This window comes from Ambystoma mexicanum, chromosome 7q (assembly GCF_040938575.1).
Source record: "Ambystoma mexicanum isolate Mex_15411 chromosome 7q, UKY_AmexF1_1, whole genome shotgun sequence".
In the NCBI taxonomy this organism is placed as follows: Eukaryota; Metazoa; Chordata; class Amphibia; order Caudata; family Ambystomatidae; genus Ambystoma; species Ambystoma mexicanum.
This window is the reverse complement of record NC_090941.1, coordinates 787,776,150-787,795,162: the sequence shown is the minus strand read 5'-3', so window position 1 is coordinate 787,795,162 and position 19,013 is coordinate 787,776,150. Positions and strand designations below refer to the sequence as shown.

The 19,013-nt window shown below is 43.9% G+C and overlaps 1 protein-coding gene across 3 annotated transcripts in view; it reads left to right on the top strand.

The window, feature by feature from the left end:
- The window catches only part of DYNC2H1 (dynein cytoplasmic 2 heavy chain 1), a 3,314,293-nt gene that overhangs the window by 2,294,246 nt on the left and 1,001,034 nt on the right, over positions 1 to 19,013 (top strand). For 2 of the 3 annotated variants that reach the window (XM_069639013.1, XM_069639011.1), the window contains exon 64: positions 18,818 to 18,838. The exons of the other annotated variant lie outside the window; for it this stretch is intronic. In XM_069639013.1, coding sequence (XP_069495114.1) covers positions 18,818 to 18,838 — 21 coding nt within the window. The remainder of the gene's footprint in view (positions 1 to 18,817; positions 18,839 to 19,013) is intronic. 3 annotated transcript variants of the gene reach the window in all.

Sequence of the window (19,013 nt, the reverse complement as noted above, 5' to 3'; positions counted from 1 at the left end):
ATAAAACGAATGAAATATAGTGACCACTGCCTGTTACAACTCTGCATGGTGATGGAAATGCCTTTGCCAGATTGCTCAAGTAACATCACTTTGGAAGTAAATTCAGGTGGAAATCGTCTACGATTAAGCGGCAACCAGATCCAAGGGCTCAGCACAAAGCTTATGAACATTCCAGCTAATCATGGGGCAGAATATACTGCCCTGCTGACTGCCTTCAAAATGCCTGGAGTTGGGTCTCAAAATCAAGGTCGGTCTCACCAACATATTTATTGTAAGGTGCTGCACGATGAGAAAAAGGCAATGCGGAAAGATTTAAGGCGATTAAAGAAACGCTTACCAAAATCCGAGGCTCAACAATCAATAAAAGCTAGACGTACGCGGTATAGAAATTGGGCAAGGTCGCAGGCAAAAATAATAGAGCAAGATCGTGCGGAACACGTTACGCCTAATCATGACAAAGAACACTCGTGATATTTGGAAGATACTGAATATGGACTTTTCCAAAAGCATCCCATATGTAATAAACACCATCTCAGGCGACATATGGGAATCGCATTTCTCTTTGGTCTTCCAAAACTCAGATGGTAACGATGTGACAACGCCTAGCTCTGTGGATAAACAATGGGACGTGCTAATGGAACACAACAACCTTATTATTGCTATCAAGGCGCTAAAGAACACACGCGCTGCTGGGCCAGATTTGATTTCAAATATCGACCTAAAACGATATCCAAAAGAGTGGGCAGCTTTTATTGGAAATCTCTTCACTAAAATCAGATTGGCTAAAAAACTGCCTGACTCCTGGAGGATTGCGATTATCGTTCAGATTCATAAGCGGGGCAGTTGGGACGACCCAAACAACTATCGCCCAATTGCCCCGCTAGATACGATCGGAAAAATATTTGGCTCAAACCTGCACATCAAACTTGCCAAATGGGCAGAAAACTTGCTAATAAATGACATATGGCAAACTGGGTTCACAAAAGGTGTTGGGGTTGATGTTAACTTACTCATCCTAACAATCTTAAAATTGGAAACCATGAAATCAAATGGCAAATTACATCTTGCCTTCATCGATTTGAAACAAGCTTTTGATGGTGTAAATCGCAACCTGTTGTGGGCAAAACTACGGAAGTGATGCTGTCCTGCATCTATCTTGGAACCAATAATGGCGTTACATGCCCATACCTCAATCAAAGTGAGGTTGAATAACAACGGGTTGCTTACCAACTCCATCATGACCCAAAAAGGTGTCAAGCAAGGTTGCTCCTTAGCCGCAGAGCTATTTAAGCATACTTACCAACCTTTCTCATGCAAATTCCATGCTTCTCCCCCAAAATAAACCAAACCGCAATCAAATGTATCGTATATGCGGACGATTTGGTACTGATGGACTGAACGCAAATTTGGCTGCAGAGGCTACTAACAGGTCTGCAAAAATATATGGATCTAAATGAACTAACCATAAACACCACAAAAACAAATATTCTTTTAATTGGAAATGTCAAAGGAAAAAAGGATAAATCCTTTAGGTGGAAAACTATTATTTCATCTGTTGACTCAATAAGATACTTGGGTATACAATTCAATAATTCCATCAGAGAACAGCAATGGGTGACAGAACTAACTTCTAAGATGAAGAAATTAACACTGCAAGCTGTAAAAATTAACAGGAACTACGGTAAATTTTCTCTGGAACCTGTCATTAAATTCTATCAGCAAAAAGTGGTGCCAGTAATGATCTTCGGGGCCATTGCAGGTTGGAATATAAGTGAGCAAACCTGGCAGGTTTTAGAAGGTCACTTTTGGCAGAGGGTTTTGAAGCTCCCACAGTCCACTCCTATTGCTATTGTGAGATATGAACTAGCCATTAATTCCCTACACATGAAAATGGTATGGAACTCATTAGCAACGCTGCGTAAAATGTCCTTGGAGGCGCCGGCACCCGCATACAAATTTTTTGCTTTCAACCAGATGCCAAAAAAGTCCGATCTTCTTAACACTTGGTTTTGCAAATTAGTGGTGTATCTATCTGCAGCAAACATCAGCAATGAAGAACTCCTACTATTTCGGCCACAACATGCAAAAAAGAAATTTGATTATTGGGCATGGAGCATCAATAATGACGAAAGAAAAAAGCTGAAGTCAACAAAAGTGATGGATCATGACTCTAGGAAACTTAACGAACCAGCTCGCTACCTTTTACATTGCCCATCCCGCTATCATAGAGCTCAATTCTTACGGTTTCGAGCCAACATCCTAAAAACCAAGGAAGTCCTATGGCAAAGAAGGGAGCCATCCTTAAAAGACAATCTGTGTCGTTTTTGTGTATCTTCGATAGAAACCACTAAACATCTACTAGTTGAATGTCAGCGAACAACTATCCAGCGATCGCTGCATCTGGGTCAATTTGCACCTCTGGATGATGACATGGAGACGTGGTGGGCTAGGATCATCTCTGGTCACAGCACACAACTTGTTTGTGCAACTGTGAACTATTTTGATATGATTTTGAAAACAGATATTTAATGTCAAATTTTCCTTCCTTCTTTGTTTCGCCTCTGTTCTTTCTTCTTTTTAGATTGTTTTGATGTGTTTGATTCTGATTTGATCTGTTGGTGTTGGCTCGAAAGTTAATTCGGCTGTTGAGAAACAAAAGTTTGTAACACAATTTCAAACTGTAGTTTTTCAAATAAAAAATAAATAAAAAAAGAAGTGACTGTTAGGCAGAAACCTGTGCAGTTCCCCTTGGGAACACTGCAAAAGATTTAGGACTACAGGTGTTAGCAGTAAACCCACTTGGTAGCAGTCTGTACCACCCAGATTTACCTGGTAGCTGTGGCTGAGCAGTCAGACTTCCCTCAAGAAGAGTTAGGCAGTATGCAAAGTATACACCATAGGCACTCAGACACAATAGCACAAGAAAACACTGACCAGAGCTTTGGTATCAAGGTATATAATTATTTATTTAAAAACACACTGATTGAAACACTCCAGCACTATTATTGTAAATCACTCTCAACCCAGTTACTATTATTATATATACATCCCTTATTCCTTATCAGACAAGTCTTAGTTAACACCACTTATTTCCAGACAGAGGTGAGCGCTTAACTATCGATGGCACTCCAATATGTTAACGAAAAAGGGAGGGAAAAAGGCATAATGTAGAAAAATACACCACACTAATACTTAGGAACTCTTAAGCAAGGAAGGAAAGTCAAAAGTTACTTGTGAGCCAAAGTCCATAGGCCGGGCCCACTCTGGGAGAGAGCAGAGCACAAATGCACTCAAGATCACACAATGACACCAGGCTTAAAAAGTCTTGCAGGGAGTTCAGAAAGGTTTTAGTTAGGCTCAGAAAAGTTTAGCCAGGGTGTCCCAGGCTAACCCAGGTTCGAAAGCCGGGGGCTAAATCTACCCCGTACAGTCGGTTGCAAGGGAAGCCAGGTGGAACACGGTACCTTATGTGGAAAGGATCCTCCAGCGGGGGCAGTTGTTCCTGGCAGCGAGTGCAAGTCGCGGCGTCGTCCAGAGGAAGAGAAGATCTCGACGTGGAGGAAAGATGAAGGTCGTTGCACTGCCAGGGAAGAAAACAGCCGCTGAGTTTTCCGGTTAAAGGTACTACCCTTCGATTTGCGGTAGTGGTAAAACGTGGTATCCCAGTTGCCGGGGTGCTTGGCACAGGCAAGGCGGCCACGAGATGTTCCAGGAAGCGAAAAAGGAAGCGGACTGGTTATCCCCACCAGTCGAATGGAAGAAGACTCTCCGGGCTGGAGATCTCCTCTGTTGTTGGGAAAAGTGGTGAGACGGTTCAGCAGGGCTCCACCGGTGGTGTCGTCGTAGCAGGTCGGCTCAGCTTCTCCCTCATCGGATTCTTAGGTCCTGTGGCGACTTCTGAAGTTCCAGTCCCCAAAGCCCTGCTTTTATGCAACATACCCCCATTCACTCAGCCTAGCTGTCAATCAAACATGCTACGTGGTGAGCCGGCCGGCTCACCACTTGGGCCAATCACGCAAGAGTGCGACTTAAGTTACCAAGGTAACTCAGTCCAGGGTGCCTAAACCCCCTCCCACACCCCCTGTGGGACCCAGACAGAGTGGCACCACTTTTGGAGGCTTCTGTGGAGAAGCCCGCCAAAAAGTGGAACAAAGGGCTCAACTTGGGTTGGAGTCACAGAAGCGAACACAAACGCCATTTTAGAACTGAGTTCTGGCAAAAAATACCAACCGGAGAATTAATATTAAATAAATAAACCGCCGGTATGTTCGAGGCTATAGGAATTAAATAATTAAAGTTGGTAACCTCGAACAATGGGAAAATAGGAAAATATTCGCGGTCGAATATAAAAAGTAGTTTCCACTGCCACCAGCCAAAACTCGATTAGGGGGGATGGAGACGTGCCCCCTCGACTAACAGACCCCGGGGCAATCGAATTGCCCCGACCAGTACGTCCACAATATGATGGTTTTTACTGGTTTCTGTTAATAATTTGGGACTAGTAAAGCCAATGGTGACTTTACATGCCCTGGGAGACAGTAGTCAGTCCCAGGGCATGGAGTCTATAGTGGGGGTCACTATGACACCCCTGTGTTACTGCACTGAGGGTGCTGTGTAACACACATCACAAAAACACATGAAGCCCCATGGAGTAAAAGACCCCATAGCCCATTAAACACATCTAGAGTCAAAGAAACACACTCAAATCATGCCCAAGAGTGAGGGTAAAAGAGTCTCACTCTTGGCAGGAGAAAAAATAAACCCCAAAAATCCAGCAAAGCTGCTGGGGGACTCACTAGGTTAGGAAATTCAGCCTAAACAGAGAATTCTCCCTAACAGTGACCTTGCCCTTTTTAAGCCAGGCTTGTGAAACCGCAGCAAACGGAAACATTAGACTGCGAACAAAGGCCAGCATGTGTTGCAGCAGATGTCTACGGTACGCGAGACCCTCCTCCGTTGATAACCAATCCGGGGAGGGACGTCGGTCTCAGTGGTGCCAACCTTGACTGCAAGGATAAAGAAAGGCAAGCGGTTCTTCACAGCCGGTGTGTCGAAGGGAGAATCGATAAGAAACCGAACTGTCTTGAACAAAAAGTAGACAATGTCTAATTTGAACTTTGAAATTGTAAAGATACGATTGAAGAAAGATGGGAAAACCAGATACAGAGGAGGGCGGCACCACGTGGGTGGTCAGGCAGGAAACTCTGGGCAATAGAGAGACTACTGTAACCAGAAGCCCTTGGAAAGAGGCGAAAAGAGGTCAAAGTGGTCATAAAGGTGTCTTGTAAAATCCTCTGTACCGTCAAAAGTCTTTGACCGGCAGATGATTGCAAAAGCTAAGGGAAGTGAATCCTGCATGGTGAAAAGTTAATACATGAACTGTATATTGGAAAAGTCGTTGAAAGTGAACCCGGTAGAGGGAAACCGACAACGCGAGGAAAAGCTTGAAAGCCTGTTGAAAAAGACATGAAGATTTGTGAAACAAGAAGTATTGCTAGACCAGGGAAAGGGAAGTCCATCTCCCCCCACCCCATGTAATTTGGGATCTGAGCCTGGCCGAGGGAGATCCAGGGGTGGTAAACTATCACCCAAAATTCTCTGAGAAGGGAACTGTCCTGTGAATTTGTTGAATACAATTGCTGAGGTGTTGCGCCCTGAAGAGGGGTACCCAGGGGTGAAGTTCTCACCCAAAATATATGTGAAGCAGAACTTTGCATTTGTTACTTGTGGAATGCATCAGGCCCTCGAAGGCAAGATACTTTTTAATGTTAAGAGAGTTTACTATCGAAGAACCTAATAGCTGGAACGGAACTGTTGGATCGTGCTGATAAAGCTTGAGCGTGTGCTGTGCTCCAAAGTCCCACCTTGTCCCCTGCTAAAAACGTGGGGAAGGGAGACATTGAGGCAGTCACAGCCTGACTTATTTGTGAACACTTTTTTCTTTATTGAACCCTTATCCCACTTCCTTTTTGTAATTAGTTTTAAGGAATTGGCAATAGGTTTTTCTTAGTATAAGCCCTTTTATTTTGACTCAATGCCACAAGGACTGCCTTATTTAATTTTTGGATGGTCGACGCTTGCTCCCATCTTAGATTTAGATTTAGTTTAGGCATTTTTTCACCCTGCATTCATTGTTCAATAAACACCCTTGAACTGTGATCACTTGTATCTGTCTTTACTGTTGCCGCCATGAGTTCCTTACACTACGCATAGATATCCTTAGGGCCTAATGCCAGCATTCTTTTTGAGTTGCTGATTCGGCAGCCTTTGTCTAGCTCAGAAGTTGAGAATCTCTTTGGAGGCTAACCCGCTCTCTATTTCCTCTGGAACTTGCCCTCGAAGACCGGTTCCTGAAAAATATCTTACGACGCAGCAGTTGGTTTCTCCTTTTAAACAGAGGGGGCCGCCCTCATCAGGTAATCCATCTGTAACATTCAATTGCATTTATGTGTTTGTAGTAAGTAGCGTGGCAGAACACAAATTCCTCAGGGCTTATATATCGCTGTATGAGCAGTGCGATAGAAATCCATGATAGGGATGTGGGTCTGTCAGCACCTTCCTCAAGGTTCCCCAAACCCTCACAACCTGGTTTCAGACCTTAGGTCTCCCTTTGCAAATTCTCCAATGGAAGTTTATGGATCAAAGTTATTTCTTTATTTTGTTAGGGCCCACAAATGCTGACCTCTGGGAATGGTGCATCATTCTCAATTTCATACCTCACCTTACTCCATGCTACAACACATACGTCAATCTGTGACATCACTTAAAAAATGTCATATTATAAGCAAACACCTTGGCTGCTGTCCAAGTCCTGTCTCAATGAGTGAGGCCACATGAATAGTCACTTTATGATAAATGTCATTATTTTATCACAAACATGTAATGATGGGTTCCTTTAGGGATATCAATAAAAATGTAATTCCACCAACTCCATTGGCCTAACCGATAGCACCACAGATTCCTGTGGCTATTTTGTTACCCCCTAGCAAAGAGCACAATTGCGCGCTTCCTCTTTTGAGCATGCAGTTGCCATCATTGACCTCTTCCCCACCACTGACTACTGTGGCTACAGTGATGGTTAGCCTCCTGCAAGTATAACTCCAATTTAGTTCAGCTACAGACATGCCACCTCTTACTACCAATATTGGTGTACTGCTAGCTTAGGGTGAAATCTGTATTGCCAGTCCATTTTCCATTGCCGGACATGGATTGGATGAGGCAGAAAAGTTGCTTCTGTCTATGTACAAAGTTGCTGTGTTGGCATTCATTCAGCTGAAGATTATTCCCCAGCCTGAAAGAGAGTGGTTGCAGTCCTACACTGCCAGGGGCACAGGGGGTGCGAGGAACAATTTGGGTCTGTCCGGGGGGGGGGAGGGGGGGCTGACCAGCTGTTGGGGAGAATTCTCCTTCTATGGCTAATTTCCCTCTCCTAGTGAGTCCCCCAGCAGCTTTGCTGGATTTCTGGAGTTTATCTTTCCACTTGGTAAGAGTGTGAGCCTTTTTCCCACTCCAACATGTGTTTTGCCATATGTATTTTTACTGTTTGTGTAATCGTGGGCTATGGAGGACACCACTCCACTTTATGTGTGTTACACAGCACCTTCCGTGCAGTAACACCGGGTTGTCTTTGAGACTTCCCCCTGACTCCATTTTCTGGGGCTGACTACTGTCCCCCAGAAAACAGGTAAAGTTGCCATTTACTTTACATGGTCATTTAAAACTACAGACCCAGTACACCCCATCTTACATGGAGTACTGGAAAGGGTTAACTCCTATCCCTTTTTGTCTGTGCCTCTCTGAGCTTTGTTTTGCTCTTTTAACATTCAGACTTGGCTGGTGGCAGTGGTTTCTACCCTAACTTTTCTACCGTGATTATATTATATAAACGTGGTACTGGTCCAGGCTATCATAGTAGCCTCGAACATAAACCTGCTTGACCAAATGCTCTTTGCGTGAACCAGGTTTTCCTCCTTTGTTCACCGTCTTTTGGCGAGCTTCTTCCAAGACGCCCTCCTCTTGGCGCCTGGCTGTCTAGGTGGGCTGTATGTGAGGGGGGGTGGAGTCGCTCTTTGGCATGGTTGGCTAAGGTGGTTGTCCAGGCCGGACAACCCCCCTGCTGTGTGATTGACAGCCAGGCTGTGTGAATGGGTGATTTTCGCATAAAAGGCAGGACTCTTGGGCTGGAAGTCAGAGTCGCCACTGGAACTGCAAGGAACCGAAGAGAAGCGGAGAAGAAGACGGCTGCTGCAACTACCGAGTCCCGGTGAAGCCCTGCTGCAGTCCTGAGCTATCTACCCTTCAACGACAAGAGAAGATCCAGTCCGGAGTCTTCTTCCCTTCAGCCTGGTGGGATCAAACAGATCATCTTTCACAGCCAGGGGATCCTCTTCGTGGTCGAAATCGCTGCACACTGCTGTAGTGGTCCGGATAGCCATCTGTAGAGCCTCTCCTGTTTTTAAGGAGCACATCTTTTATTCACCGTCGCTGCTGCTGGCCTCATCCTTGGGTAGTGCAGATCACTCCAGGCGTCGTCCTTCTTGTCTCCACGACTGAAGCTCCAGGAACCGTGAGTCTGCAGGAAACTACCAGGAACAACTGCCGTAGCACCAGCTTCTTCAAACGAATAAGGTACTGTGTCCAGCTTCGAGGTGAACCCTTTTCTCCTCATCCAAGGCTTGCCGTTGTCTTCCTTCCCTCTTATAACATTTGCTTCCTCTGTTGACAATATCCAAGTACTCCTGGCAATCTTCAAATCGTGAACTATCTGACTGTGTGATCCTCGACAACAGGAACCCGGTTCCACTTGACACTGGCGCAGGCCTATTGACTTTTATCTTCTTGTCAGAAAGTGTTCTCTGATTCTGTCTGCCTTGACAAAAGTATTGCCTATGATTTTTGTCCCCAACTCTCCTTTGTTAACTCAGGTGCTAAGTGTGTTTTAACTCCGGTAACATTTCTTCCTGCGGATATGCGTATCTTTAGTAAGACCGAACTGTCGTTACTGTCAAAAAGTGATCGCATATGTATTCCCGGTATCTTACCTTGAGTTGTTCTGCACAAAGAGAATTGGTTGTGTGTAGTGTATTTTACGTGTGGTTTTACTTTAATAGAAGTGAAGTGTTTTGCAGACAGATGGTCTAGAAATAAATGTACTTTTACTTTTCAACCAGAAACCTTGAGTCAGTGTTTGCTTGAGTCACAGTAATTGTGGTGAACTTGTATTGCCACTTGTAGTCTTAATTGTGTGTAGTGGTCCCTAAGGGCACTGCACAGGATACTGCCTAACACCAGCGCCTTTGTTAATTGAAAAAAAGGGTTGGATTTATGAAAGTGTTGTTAACCAAATGCAAATAAATACTTTTTTTAAGAAGAAAGTGTTGTATAAATCTCAGCGCTGAGGTTTGTATTTAGGTTATGTTAGCAATGACAAGTTATGAGAAGAGAATTTTATTGGACCAATAATAATAATAATAATAATGATGATGATAGTTTACATGAGGCATTGGCTTCCTTTACTGAGCTGTTTGTATCTGTCCCAATGCTTAAAAACAATGAGTTGTGCAATCATCCAAAAATGCATTTGCATGGCCATTCATCCCATTGCAATGATGCAATTCAGAAAAAAGTTCAGGAAATATAAGAAGCTCAAATCGGTACATTTGCAAATTAGAAACATGTGCTTGTGATGTCACATCTGTTCCTATGTGTCACCCATTGGGCCTAATGTGAATGAATGCGACAGGTGTCACACAAATGCAGTCACATACATGAAGTTGCATAAAGAATGTGTGCGTATTGCCTATGCACAAAAAGTGCAGATTTACACACACATGCCAGAAAAAAGGGGGTGTGGTCTTCTTGTGAGATGAACTGTTCCTCTTCTTGAGCTCAGCATCAGGCTCTGACCAGTTGACTCATGTGGACCACATAGGGAAACTTTGGAGCATCAGTGGTAAGAGTTTGAGTTATGATTATGACTTTTTCGCTTCAGTTTTGCCATGATTTATTTTGTACATTAAACAATTGGGGAGAAATTGGCCAGCCACTCAGAGCCCTTATTGCTCTGATTACCCACAGTATAAAAAACAGCCGGTCTCCACCATCTATGTGGGGGAGAAGATGGCCTTCCTTTGAGTTGGTGTTACTGAGCGGGAGAAAGGGGGTGGAGAGATACATCAGGAGGGGAGATTGTAAGGGAGGAGTTAAAAGAAAAAGTAGGAGGTGGAGACAGGAGAGTAGGAGGAAGAGGAACATGAGTGAGAAAAAGAGGTGGCAGAGTAACAGCGTAAGCAGGTGTTAGTTGAGGAGTAGGAATTCGAGGACAAGGTCTGGAGAATAAAAACCAGGTGGGCCAATTGAGAGCAGATCCAGGGATCTGGAGGGGTCTGCTTCAGGATACCTCTTTAGTTCAGTACCCAAACAGAAACTCAGTGATAAAACAGGAGGTTTGTGGAGCACTTGGGGACAGCATCTGGCAAGAACCAATCAAAGAGTTGTAGAGTAGCAACTTTTCGGTAATGAGTCAGGGGTGCTATATACCCTTCACTTGCAATACCAAAAAGACATGTTGGGGTTCTGACTAGGATGGCATTAACGAAGCCATCAGCAGTAGCCAAGCTCCCATGGGCTAATACCCAGGTTGGGGAGAGACGATGCTTTCCAGACAAATTCAATTAGCCGGTTAGGCCTACCCAAGTTATTCCAGACAAAGGCAGGAGGAAGAACTATGTATCTGCCCACTGCAAACCTCTGAGGGAATGAGGGGTTCTACTACCAACTTTGGCCACGTTCCTTGCAAGGAGGCAATGCGCCACAACACAGACTGAGTGTACAACCAGGGTTTCAAAGTACCGGACCCCATGACGAAAGAACTGCCCAGGGACACTTGAAGTTCTTAAAACTGTGAATGACTTTGTTAAACATTATCCTGAGAGAGCGTCCCTCAGGAATCTTGCTTTCTAGAACAGGGCCTGGACTTTCAGACTATAGACAATTAGTCAGTCAAGATTAGGGGTTGACACTGTTGATGTTCTTAGACTGACCATACTTTTTTTTACTACTTTGCCAGACAGGCTTTCATTCACTTCCCATGCTGCAAATAAAGCAGTGAACCCAATAGTACATTTCGAATGGATTGTGTCCTCCCACGTATTCCTCATCTTTGATATATGTATCTCGCAGCTTTGCTGTTTCGGAAAAAATTTTCTCAGCAGAGGGCGCTGTGCACGATGTCGTGGCGTTGATGTCCCCCGAAGGCCGCTGTGGCATGTCGACGTCACCAGTAGTATAAGTAACTTGTGCAGCGCCAGTTGGCTTCAGTTCCGTTTTTCCGTAGCTTCGATTCGAGTAATAACGGTGCGCTTTGTTTTTCTTCTGAAAAATGTCTTCTTCAAACCCTTCTACCCCTAAGTCGGGATTTTAAAAATGTCATGACTGGGGGGCGAAGATGTCAATAACAGATCCTCACCGTGTCTGCCTTTGGTGTTTGGGTTCCGGCCACCAGACCGACGACTGCGGGTCCTGTCAGTATATGACTGAAAAAGCTCTCCGGGAACGCAGAGGTAAACTGGCGGTGGGGAGGGAAGCTTCGAAGGCTGCTTCAAGGAAGTATAAAAAGTCTGGGGAGTCAAAGGACTCCACTCGGCGTAAACATTAGAAGAGGTCCCGGTCGAGGAACTGGTCGAGACAATCTTCGTCTTCTTCGAAGAAGGCGAAGAAGAGACACCATAGGTCTCCCTCTTCGTCATCGGATACCTCTGCAGAGGTTATAAGATGCTCAACTAGGTCGGATTCCCCCATTAAATGGAATGCTTTTAGGGTAGAGATGATGCAGATAGAATGCGACCTCGACCACCTCAAAAGAGTCACGCAAGAGCCATACCCCGGTCGCTCCTTTGGATGACTCAGGAATGTCAAAAACGACTTCGCCGAAGACAAGTTGTAAATCGGAGGCTCGAGATACTCGACCAGCCAAAAAGGCATTGAGGGTATCGACTCGTGAGTGGAGTCAGTCTCCGATACCGGCGAAGAAGCAAAAACCGTCAAAACCTTCGACGAGTTTGTCGACGCCACTGGCGCCAATTGCTGCGACTCCAAAATCAAAGGATAAATCTACCCCTTTATCGAAGCCATCTTCGATGCCGTCGACGGAATCTTTGATTCCATCGAAGCACATACCGGTTCAGGAGAAAATATTCAAACCTGTACCGAAGAAAGACTTTCTTAAGTCAATGTCCTCAATTTGTGATGAGGAAAGTGCTTCAGGTGAGGCCATTTCTCCATTTGGAGTGAGGTTTGGCACTAGAGAGGTGCCTGAAGAGCTAATTTACCCCGAGTCAAGAATGAAAGAGCTCTGTGACACACTCCACTCTGCTAGTGGTCTTGATACGTTGCCAGAGTTGGAGTTTGCTAAATCTGACCCATCAGACCATGCTGATTCAGGTTATAGAAATCTTATGAACAGGGTCACTGAATACATGGGTTGGAGTAGAGCTTCACCAACTTTCAAACAGTATGACATGATGGACATCCTGGACCAGGGTCCCCAGAAAGACCCAATTTTACCTTTTCATAAGGCCCTTCAGAGAAAGGTGGTAGCTAACTGGGAAGCTCCAGAATCTGGTCCTGCTGTGAACAGGAACTTTTCTAGAAAATATAGACCCTCAAGCAGTGACCCTGACATCTCAGTAAACATCCTACGCCTGAGAGTTTGGTAGTCCAGGCTGCTAATTCAACCAAACAGTCTGCTTATCCCTCAATTCCCCCAGATAGAGACGATAAAAATGTGGAGACATGAGCTCGAAAGGTTTTGACCTCGGGCAGTATCGTCCTGAAGTCCACTAATGTTACCTGTACCCTGGCTAGGTTTACTTATACCCTGTGGGTCTGTGTTAGCATGGCGGCTGATCATATGATCATATTCCAGGAGGCGAGGAAAGGCATGGCTTTCTAAACTTAGTTAAGGATGGCAAGGAGGCGATGGGAGAGTGTCTCCAATAAGGAATGGATACTGCTGATAGCATTAGCAGATCCATGGCTGCAAGCACTGTACTGCACAGATTTGCGTGGTTGAGAAAGTCGGGGTTTGCACCGGACGTGCAGGCCAGGCTGCTCAACAGCCCCTTCGATGGCTCGAGGTTGTTCGGCAGCAAGGCAGATGAGTCTGGAGAAGGTGCAGACCTTCAAGGCGGCAGCTGTCACTTAGCGTCTCCATTCGTCGACCTCAACAACCTTATTCAGGGTCATCTTCCTGGAGAGGTCGTTCTTATCGCTTCTATTCCTCAGTTTGCAGAGGAAGAGGACAGGCCGGACAAAGATGGCAAAGCAGATTCCCTTATGCTGCTGCAGCCACCTCTAAGCCACTCTGAGGCCTTGACCCACAAGACCCTGGTGGGAGGCAGAATCTCTCAGCATCTGACCGAATGGTGGGGCATTACTACAGATGCTTGAGCACTGGAAACAGTAGCTCAAGGTTACTGTCCTACTTTTCTAAAAAGGCCTCAAGATCATCCACCAGGAACCAACTCTGTCAAAATTCCAGATCTGCTCCTTGTGCAGGAAATTCTACTAGAGAAAGGTGCAATAGAACAGGTACCTGTTGCGGAGAGGGACTGGTTGGTATTCCCGTTATTTTCTGATTCCCAAGAAGGACGGAGGATTGAGACACATCTTGGACTTAAACTTGAACAAGTTCCTCAGGAAGGACAAGTTCAAGATGGTAACCCTTCCCAAATCCTTCAGGCTCTTCAACTCCAAGATTGGCTGGCATCATTGGACCTTCAGGATGCTTACTTTCATGTGCCAATCCATTTCAAGCACAGAAAGTACCTGAGGTTCGTGGTTCTCATCATCAGTTTCGAGTTCTGCCATTCGGGCTGACCTCCGCCCGAGGGTTTTCACCAAGCTGATGGCGGTAGTGGCAGCAAGTCTCAGGAGAGGGGGGGATTCACGTCTACCCCTGGCTGGATGACTAGTTGATCTGAGTTCATCCACCCGATGAAGCCCAGGAACATCTCAGTATCACCTGCCACTCCCTACACAGACTGGGCTTCTCCCTCAATTACAAGAAGTCCCATATGATACCATTCCAGAGACTCCTATTCATCGGAGCAGTCTTGGATACTTCCTCGGCAAAAGCCTCGCCTCCCGAGGTGAGAGCTCAACACATTCAGCAGATGGTAGTAAAATTCCAGAATGCCCAACATCTTCCGGCCTTGGATTCTTTTGAGGTTGCTCGGTCTCATCGTGTCCTGCATTTTCCTGGTGCCAGAGGCCCGATTGAGAATGAGGTCCCTTCAATGGGATCTCAGAACTCAGTGGTCCCAATTTTTAGGGAATATGTCAGATCAATTGCAAGTTTCGAGCCGAGTTGCTGAAGACCTAATTTGGTGGGCTTGCGAGGAAAACATTCTCAAGGGAGAATCTTTTTGGCACCCATAGCCGGAGATAATGGTAGTGACGGACGCCTCACTCACTGGGTGGGGAGCCCACACCAACGAACTGACAATCAGCGGTCGTTGGTCTCCATCGGAGTCCAAACTACACATCAACCTTTTGGAGCTGAGGGCAATCAGACTAGCGCTGAAGACTTTCCTGCCCTCTGTACGGGGAAAGAATGTCCTGATAATGACGGACAACACTGGCCATGTACTACCTCAACAAGAGAGGAGGCGTATGGAGGCTACCACTGTGCAAAGAGGCAATGCAGGTCTGGTTTTGGGCAATACAAGAAGGAATCTCTCTGTCGGCAGTTCACCTAGCCAGAGAGCAGAACACAGTGGCAGATGCTCTGAGCAGGCAGAGCACCGTCTCCCATGAGTGGGAACTAGCCCAGGAAGTCTTTCAAGAGAACGGCACCCTTTGGGGAACCCCTCAGGTGGATCTGTTCATGATCAGTGTCAACCGGAAGTGCGATCAGTACTGCACAAGGGAATTTCCTCCAGGAGGAGCTCTAGGGGACGCGTTCGTAGTGGACTGGCAATTTCCACTCCTGTATGCGTTTCCTTCAGTCCCTGTGATTCCTCACGTAATCAGGAATGATACAAACCTCTAAAGGGAGAGGTTTCTAATCTATAAAGTCCAAACACAGAGATTGAAGGGGAGTCCTTCACACACTCACCAATTAACTGACTGAAAGTAGAAGATAGAAAGAAAAATTGACAACAACAGGAGGCAGAATAGAATAGCTTGCATTCCTGGAAGCAGATGGGCCCAATGCAGAAGGAGTGAAACCAGGCTGTGGGGAGGAAGCTGAACCATCTTGTTGACTGATGCCTACATGTTACCAAGGGCGAGAATTGAACCAGTCCTTAAGAGGGGTACTCACCTGTCGGTTAGACAGCCCAAACAAATCATGTGTAGGTATTATGCCAAGGGGAAATATATTTCTAAGGGGAATTATACTATAAAGGGGAATAGATTAAATCCCCAGCCCTTTTTATTTGTGTAAGTACTGAGGTGGGTGGGAAGTATATACATTGACTGTACATCCTTGGAAATAGTAAATATTTCAGAAGTGTAAGTGCTTTTGGAAACTATAGATTTGATCAAATAGACCCAAATTGTGTGTATTCTGCAGGATTCCTGGCTCTTTTTCTGTGTAAAGTACCGAATGGGAGCCATATAATAGCTCACTTTGAACATGCCTAGGAAAAAAATGTAATTGGAGTCATTACCTGGTTGTATTACAAAGCCAGGTCCGGTTATTGGCTCTAAACCACTCAGGAAAGGGTTCTTAGCTGGCACCTATTTTTGCCACTTTACGTTGCCGATTGAGAAATATACATTTTTCATACAGTATTGCAATAGAAACACCAATGGAGGGAATCTAGCAAACATGCATGTTAAATCTATATTTTTCTTTTTGCAAGTGATTTACATACATGAATGCCAATTAGCCTGTCTTTAAATTGAGTTTACTAGACTGCTGTTAGGGATACTGACCTGTCTATTGATTAAGAAGGAGGTGTTCATTCTCAATAAATGAAAAATAGAGAGATTTTAAGCAGGGATGTTCTGATTTAATTTTGTTTTCTAGAAAATGAAAGCTTTGTCCTGAATCCTCATTCACCTTTCGACGTAAGGTGAATGTGTGTCAAGGTAATCCAAATGTGCATATGTTGATGTGTATCCTTTAACAAGTGTACATTCAAGTTAAATACAACTTTGACAACTGACCTTACCAGCATATTGATTATACTTTGTCATACCCATTGACATTGAAATGTCATTGGGAAGGATGTAAATGTATGATTTGTGTATATTTTAAATTAGTTTTGATCATATCTAGTTGTTAATAAAAAGATTTTCTGTGCAAACCTCTGTGTTTCTTGTGCCCGAAATGGGAGGGAGGATGTAGGGAATCTGCACTGTTAAATTGGTGTGTCTCAGGTTCATAGAAAGAACTTTGCTTAATAAATACAAATTGTTCACGCCTGATTTGTGCTAAATAGGAAATCACCCTGAAGCATATGTCACCCGATTAAAACATCCTACAATACTAGACATATGGAATGGTCTCACCTGGGAGCTTCAGTTGTTAAAATTCAAGTATAAATTTGAAGAAAGAGATGGAATTAGATACACTGGATCTGTTTGAATCTTTAGTGATAATCCATGGCTTTTCCTTTCAATACTTTTAATTCTGTCATTTTCTCTCTGACTTTCACCCTCAATTGGCAGCAAACACCTACAACTCTTGCTGATCTATCAGTTTGTGTACTATATAGTGAAAATGGGAAGGAGAAATGAACATGTTGATTAGTAATACAACATTTAAAATAATCTGCTCTAATTCGACAGCTATGAAAAGCGATCTGGTACTGAGATTTAAGCACCAGGGAAATATATTCCATCAATATTGAACACCAGCCAGAATGTACGATTCAGTTACTGTGTTAAACCCAGAAAGGTTGGTGATTTGATGAGCCACATGTAGCGGCGGTGCAATGAGATTTGTCCTTTCGGTCTGAAGTTACAGACCAATTTTACATCGTATTATCCTTCTCCATTCCAAAATCACTTCTTGTGACAATACTAGGAGCTCTCCCAAGGTAAACCTCTCTCACTACCCTGTTGGGAAAATGGCTTTGTCATGCCTTAATTGCCATTACTAAACAAAGGTAGGGGCATTGGGAAAGCAATTAAAGCCTTTAGCAGGGGACTGTATCTAGGTAATGGTGACACTCTAAACAAAGGGATAGTGTTTTATCAATTATGGAACTTATCAGATTTATTCTCTTTGATTTGCATTTAATTAACTGTATGTATGACATGTGTTGAAAGTGCTCAGTAGATAAAGCACTCTATAATGTCTTAGTGAAATACTACTTTGTTTCTCCCTCACCCTTACCCTGTCATCTTTTTCTGCACAAATGGGTCCTGGTGTGGGCTCCTAGCTGCCCTGTTCTGGTAACTACCCTGATCCCTGTCAGTTGGTTACTTGAATACCTATCTCTGTCTCTGATACAGCTGTTATTGTTTGAGGGTATTTATAATATAATTTTCTTATAAAATTTCAATCAAGACATTTAGAAAAATAAAGAATTGTATGAGAGGGATCTACAGCTCCAGGGAAACATACCATTTTAACACAAGGTTCACATAGCCGGAGCTCTAGGCAATATGCCAAGGCATTGTATTGTATATGTAGCTGTGTTGGGACGTGTCCAGATAACTTTTGATTTTGGGTGGTAGACTCCATTTATGCTATAGGGTTGCCACCACTTTGGCCAGATGCTGGGGTTGTCCTGGATCTTAAATGGTATCCTCTTGCACTGTCAGTCCTTGAAAACCTTTCTGAGCTCTCAACTAGGTGTCTGGGCTATTTTAAGGGGTAAATAATCAACTGTGGAAAAAATGTATCCATTAGAACCACCGTTAGTCGAAGATATCTAACAGGTTCTTCTATAGGTGAGGTTTCTCTTGTATGGTACCCAAACCTCCTTTGGAGATTATAGATGTCATTACAAGTATCTAACCTTAATAATTAGTCAAGGGACACTGATGAGTCTGATGACAGACTTTTGAAGCCACACTATTCTTAGTATGAATGATGGCTACTAAGGAGTCATCAAGTACAGAGCGAGTTCCCTCTCCCTGTGAACATCTTCCGCGGGGGCTCATTTGTCAAATAATTTAAATCCTGCTTGGTTAAAACTGCACTTGGGGAATAATATAAAACACACATTTAAAACACATACATCATCAAGAGGAACATTTGACGCCTACAGATAACTTTTGACCACCACCACCTCTGTCTCGATAGTTGAAAATTGTGCCATAGCTTTCACCTAGCTTTGGAAAATTTGTTTTGGTGAGGTCTCTTTTGGGTTCTCTGCCTTCATTAAGTAATACACTGTTAAGTCCAATAAGTTCACATCAATTTCATTTTCAACAGTAGTGTTTCTTTTATTTATATTTTGGGGTAAGTGCAATTTTGAGATCTTGATTTGCTCTGTATGTAAATTCATTTGGTTTATTCTTGACAATCTCCGTGTGATTTGAATTGAGTTATGCAGTATACTTAATGGGCAAGTGGGAAACGCATTGCAGTTAACGTTTGGGTTGTTTGGTGTATGTAAATAAAGAGAAATGGGTCAATAAATGCATACATCATGCAATCACATGTTTGTGGGTGTGACTGTATGTGTGCACAGATGTATGTTTGAAAGTGTTCAGATGGGTCCCATATTTCATTATTTTCCCTGTATGTTCTTTATTTAATATGTTTTCATGATTACTTAACTGTTTGTATTTCCTTGTATTGTTGACCTTTAATTTCTGTTTATTTTTCATTTTCATATTCATGCTGCATTAGATCTATGATTTGAAATCAGCGGTAAGAGTTATGTAAATTTGAGATTTCTCTCACTCCCTTTTCTTTTTATACTTCTTTTCTGTACATCCATAAACTTGGGCACAGACCTGTGGTATTTTGCTGTTGTGGCCCGACCTTTCCATTTTGCAGAATATGGACATACTTAACCCTGGTTGGCCCGACCAAAATAATGCTA